This window comes from Miscanthus floridulus, chromosome 7 (genome assembly GCF_019320115.1).
Source record: "Miscanthus floridulus cultivar M001 chromosome 7, ASM1932011v1, whole genome shotgun sequence".
Lineage (NCBI taxonomy): Eukaryota > Viridiplantae > Streptophyta > Magnoliopsida > Poales > Poaceae > Miscanthus > Miscanthus floridulus.
In genome coordinates this window covers 98458734-98464693 of record NC_089586.1, presented here as the reverse complement: position 1 = coordinate 98464693, position 5960 = coordinate 98458734, and the positions used below count along the sequence as shown (strand labels likewise).

At 51.9% G+C, this 5960-nt stretch overlaps 1 protein-coding gene across 1 annotated transcript; it reads right to left on the bottom strand.

Moving 5' to 3' along the window:
- Positions 1 to 2886: 2886 nt before the first annotated feature.
- LOC136465934 (uncharacterized) lies at positions 2887 to 3633 on the bottom strand. Its single transcript, XM_066464477.1, has one exon. The coding sequence runs from the start codon at positions 3631 to 3633 to the stop codon at positions 2887 to 2889; it is 747 nt and encodes a 248-aa protein (XP_066320574.1).
- Positions 3634 to 5960: the final 2327 nt, after the last annotated feature.

Genomic DNA, 5960 nt, shown 5'->3' with positions numbered 1-5960 from the left:
GAACCTGGTCGGGTGACCGCCTTGATGATGAAGGGGCCTTCCCAAGGTGAGGAGAGCTTGTGCATCCCTTCTGTCTTCTGTTTCTTGCAGAAAACCATAAAGTACTGGGGATAGAGCCGGTGTTACGACTGGGCTAGGTCCTTAGTCCCCAGACCACGGCCGGTAGTTCCTTGAGCCATTTTCCCGGGTGCTTCTGTTCCTTCTTGTAGAGTCATTTCTTTAATGCATCTAGGATCATGCTGTTGGCGCGCTCGACTTGGCCGTTGGCCCTTGGGTGTGCCACGGAGACATACTTGATTGAGATGCATCTTTCGTCGCAGAAATCCAAGAAATCACTACCGGTGAACGTGAACCCAAGGTCGGTGATGATGTTGTTCAGCAGATCGAACCGGTGGATGATGTCGTCAAGCAGCTCGGCTGCTTTCTTTGCGGTAGCCTGGACCAGGGGTTTGTATTCGATCCACTTGGAAAACTTGTTAATGCAAACATAGACCCATCGGAAACCTCCCGACGCAGGCTTGAATGGTCCAATCATATCTAGTCCCCAGCATGCAAAGGGCCATGACACGGGGATCAATTGCAAGACCTGAGCTGGGACATGGATTTATTTGGCAAAGAACTGGCAGTTCTCACATCGGCGAATGAGGGCTTCAGCATGGGCCACGGTGGAAGTACAATAGAAGCCAGCTCGGAAAAGCATTCCCTGACTAGTGTTCTAGAGGTTGCGTGGTTGCCGCAGGTGCCGGCGTGGATCTCGTTGAGTATCTTCTTGCCTTCTTCCATGGAGACACACTTCTGTAGTAGCTCGCCTTTGGCATTTGTGCGATACAACTTCCTGTCAACGAGGACTGTAGTGCTTACTGCAGGTGGGTAAGGCGTTCTCTCTCTATGTTGTCAGCTGGGATGTTTGTAGTGGTTAGATACTTGATGAAAGGTTGTCTCTAATCGCTACTAGGACCAAGAATTACTGCGACTATCTGCTCGGCAGGTGGTTTTTTTTTCAATGGCTTCTTGTTCCTGTTTGATGGAAGGAACCACAAGGTCCTGGACGAACACTCCGGCTAGAACGTCGGCCCAGATTGATCCTATCTTTGATAGCTCATCATCTGCTTGATTATTGGCCCAGACCACGTGGTGGTATTTGATGCCATAGAACTTGTCTTCTAACTTTCTTATCGTGGTATAGTAAGCATTCATCTTCTTGTTGGTGCAATTTTAGTCTTTGTTGAGCTAATTGATCACGAGTGTGGAGTCGCCGTACACCTGGAGGCATTTAATGCCGAGCTCGATAGCTATACGGAGACCATGAAGTGCCGCTTCGTATTCAGCGGTATTGTTGGATGCTGGGAAGTGTAGGCGGAGGACATAGCGAAGCTTATCCCCTGATGGCGAGATGAAATATATGCCTGCCCTAGCACCGTCAAGGTTGAGAGACCCAGTCGAACTACATGGTCCAGTGCTCGGGGTGGTCGACTAGGATAGGAGTCTGCATATCCGTCCACTCGGCGATGAAATTAGTGAGTGCTTGCGACTTGATTGTGTGGCGGGGCCTAAAATCGATGGTATAGGTGTCGAGCTTGACCGCCCATTTGCTGATGCGGCCGCTGGCTTCCTTATTGCGGAGAATGTCGCCGAGTGGGTACTCCTGTGACTATTGCTATGTGGTAGGCATCGAAGTAGTGGCGGAGCTTCCGGGATGTGACAAGGATGGCATACAGTAGCTTCTGGACTTACGGGTAGCGAGTCTTAGACTTGTTTAAGACCTCGCTGATGAAGTAGACTGGGCGCTAGACTTTGTATGCGTGGTTGGCCTCTTCTCGCTCAATGACGATGGTGGTGCTGACTACCTAGTTGGTTGCTGCGATGTACATTAGCAGGGTCTCATCCTTTTAGGGGGCGGTCATGATTGGAGGTGTGGTGAGGAACCACTTGAGCTCGGTGAATGCCTTATCAGCGTCCTCCGACCAGATGAATTTCTCTTGAGCTTTAAGTAGCTTGAAGAAGGGGAGTCCCTTTTCGCCCAAGGCGAGATATGAAACGACTTAAAGCCGCCATGCACCCTGTTAGCTTCTAGACGTCTTTGACGCAGGTCAGTGGCTTCATGTTGGTAACCGCCGCTATCTTCTCTAGGTTGGCTTTGATGCCGTGGCGACTGGTGATGTTGCCTAGCAGTATACCGGATGGAACACCAAAAATACACTTGGTGGGATTTAGCTTCCATCGGTACACATTCAATGCTTTGAAAACTTTGGTGAGGTCGGTGATGAGGGTGTCGGCAGTCCTTAACTACCACATCATCGATGTAGGCCACGACATTCTTCCCGATTTGGTCCTTGAGACAGTGCTGTATGGCTCTTTGATAAGTCGCGCCCGCGTTTTTGAGTCTGAAGGACATGGTCATGTAGTAGTAGGCGCCGAAGGGCGTGATGAACGGCGTCTTAATCTGGTCTTCTTCCTTCAGCGCGATCTGGTGATAACCAGAGTAGCAATCTAGAAAGCACAGGAGCTCACAATTGGCTATAGAATCTATGACCTCGTCGATGCGAGGTAAGCCGAAGGGGTCTTTAGGGCAGTGTTTGTTGAGATCGGTGTAATCAAAGTATATTCTTCATTCTTTATTCTTTTTTCTCACAAGAACCGGGTTGGCAAGCCAGTCCGGATGGTACATCTCTTTTATGAAACCGGCGGCTAAGAGCTGGGTTATCTCTATCCTAATAGCCTCCTTTTTGTCTAGCGTGAATCATCGAAGCTTCTGCCTGATGGGTTGGCGGTCGCCGAGACGTTTAAGGAGTGCTCGATCAGCTCCCTTGGCACACCGAGCATGTCTGCAGGTTTCCATGAGAACACGTCGACATGCTCCCGTAGGAAGTTGATGAGCATGTCTTCCTATTTAGGATCGAGGTTAGCCCCAATCCGAGCAGTCTTGGACTGGTTGCCGGGGACAAGGACCACTTCCTTGAACTCCCTAGACTTGGTTGAAGCTCGAGCAGCCTCTAGGGTAGGGATCTCTAGGTCCTCCGGAGGGATCACCTGCAGAGTCACGATGCAGTCTTGAATACGGATGGAGATGTTAGTTGCCTCGACAAGCGTGAAGCTTTCCTCCTCGCAGTTGTTGGTGACATTGAGGTTGGCATGCAGGGAGAGGACCCCTTTCTCTATTGACATCTTCAGCACTAAGTATGTATAGTGCGGCACAGCCATGAACTTGGCAAGAGCTTGTCGGCCAACGATGGCGTGGTACGCCGTGTTAAAGTCGGCGATGAGGAAGTTGACGTAGTTGACATGGAAGTGCTTCATGGTGCCAAACTCGACAGGTAGTATAATCTGTCCCAAGGGGAGGGACGCCTTCCCAGGAACGATTCCCCAGAATTGAGAGTCCATGGGGGTGAGGTCTTCCTTCTTGAGGCCTAGCTCCTCTAGAGATCCAGCGAAAAGAATGTTGAGGGTGCTCCCTCCGTCGATGAGGACCTTCAGGAAGCGCACATCCTTGATTATGGGATCCAGGACGAGTGGGAAATTCCCTAGGTACGGGTTGTCTGACCACTGATCGGCCCTAGAGAAGGTGATCGGGTGCTCCGACCAGTCGAGATACTTTGGATCGGAGATGGGGCCGTCATATGTAGCAACCGACATGACACATCAAGTTATGAGCTTCTGCTCTCGCTTGACTTCAGAGACAACCCTCCCTCTAAAGATGGTAGCAACGGTCTTGGGGGATCCTGGTATGTAGGGCCCTTGTTCTTACCTCGCTCTCCACCTTGGCCATCTTTGGTCTCATGGTTGTTGCACCACTGTTTCTTTGATGTTCTCCCTCGAGCATAGTCTTCAGGCCCCTGCACTCTTGCATGGTGTGCTTGGCATCCTTCTGGATAGGGCATGGGCCATCCAGTAGCTTGCCAAAATCCATGTCGTAGGTGCGCTTGACACGGGTGTCGATGTTGTTGATGGAGGTATCAGGTCGGCGACGGCGGCTTTGTCGGCCTCTCAAGCTCTTTGGACGATCGTCACGCCGGGGGTCACGGTCATCGTGATGGTGATCACGGTCGACATGATAGTCATGACCATCGCGGCGGCGATCGTGATTGTTGTAACGTTTGTCTTCGTGATGAGCGGAGCGGGCAGCCCATTTGGCTTCTTTGGTGTCAGCGTATCCGTTCGCCATTTGTATCAGCTCACTGATGGTGGTGGGCCTCTTGTGGTACAGCTTGCCATGAAGCTGCTCATGTCAGAGCCCTTTGGTGAAGGCAGCGATGGCCTCGGCATCGGTGATGTTGGGGATGGAGTTTCTTGTCCTCGAGAAGCACCTGATGAAGTCGCGTAGAGATTCCCCGGAGGACTGATGAAGCTTTTCCAAGTCATACTTGGTGCCAGGATGCTTGCATGTAGCCATGTAGTTGTCGATGAAGACTTTCTTGTGGTCGTCCCAAGATTGGATGGGGTTCTCCTGCAAGCTAAGGAGCCAATTATTTATAGACTGGTTAAGCATGACAGGAAGGTAGTTTGCCACGACGTCCTCGTCTCCGCCCGTGGCTTTTACGGCTATCTCATATAGAGTTAGCCACTGAGCGGGGTTGGCCTTTTCGTCATAGGTATTGACACCAATGACCTTGAAGCCCACCGGCCACCGGACGGCTTGGAGCCTCTCGTAAAGGGGCGAAGTCCTAATGTGCTGGCGGGGAGTGGTGCTTGGCGAGCTGCGAATCCTTCGTGTTCAGCATGGAATCACCAGCGACGCTCCATCTCTGCTTCGTAGCATGCGGACCTACTATTTTCGATGCGGCCATGGGCATCCACATTAGCATTAAGGTTATCACGAAGGTCACAAGGAGCGGGTTGATTGACCTCCTGGTTGCGGTTGCCGCCCTTACGTCCCTAGGGACGTGGTGGGCGGGCATCCTGGCGTGAATAGACTTCATAGTTGCCCTTGGATCCTCTATAGAGGTAGGGCCTCTAGCCTGAGGTCAGGGGGCATTGGCGCCATGATGTTGGCCTCCTCCATCATGGCGAGAGCAGCGGCTATGAGCCTGACGCGGTGGAGTAAGATGGCACATTGTTCCAGAAATCATTGACCTAGACTTGTGCAGCTATGATGTGCACATGGACCTTCTCAACCTTTGGAGTGTGAGGGAGTTTGTCGAGCTCATTGAAAGCGACAGCGAGATTGGTGCTTGGAGTCTGATAGACTGGCTAGGTCGCCTAATAATGTCAAATGCCTCTTCCAGATTGCGTTGATGGCGGGGCGGGCCACAACCATCTTCGCTGGCCTCTGGGGCTGCTTCTGCGTCTCAGCAATGTTGGTGATCGGCGTTCTTCGCTAGATGAGCATCGCGCTCTTTAGCGGTTTCACCCTCCTTGGTAACACTATCATGGCTGACATGGAAAATCATGCCCCCAAACCCCGAAGGGAATGTAGGGCAGCTCGATAGGGTCCTGGTCGAGCCCTCGGAAGAATCATTGGGGCTTTCATCCAAGATGTGGTGAAGAGATTCGATAAGAAGAGGGGAATCCTCCGAGAGCTGACGAATGGCCACCATGTTGACCACGGGCGCAGGGCTAACCGGAGTTAGTTGGGTCGATCACAGTAGAGGTTGGTGACGCTGATTGCGTTCGACATGGTCAGCGAAGAGGTGGTGGATGGCATTCTGATACACAGATCCTGCACCCTCCAGCCCAAAGGGGTAGGGCCTTGGCGGGTTCTCCATTAAGGCTTCATAGTCATCCAAGCGAAGGCCGATAGCGGGAAGTGGTCGGTGCCGCACCATGTGCCCTTCTGGAGTAGCCGTGATCACTAGATCAGAATCTATCCGACTTGCATGGTGTGGCCGAGCAGGTCGCTTGGTCGCTGTGGCTTGGTGATCTTGGAGCATAGGAAAATCATCGCTCGCTCTAGATTGATCTAGGACCAAATCTACGAGGAGCTAGCATTCTGTTAGGCGATCTATGACCCAATCGATGGATGC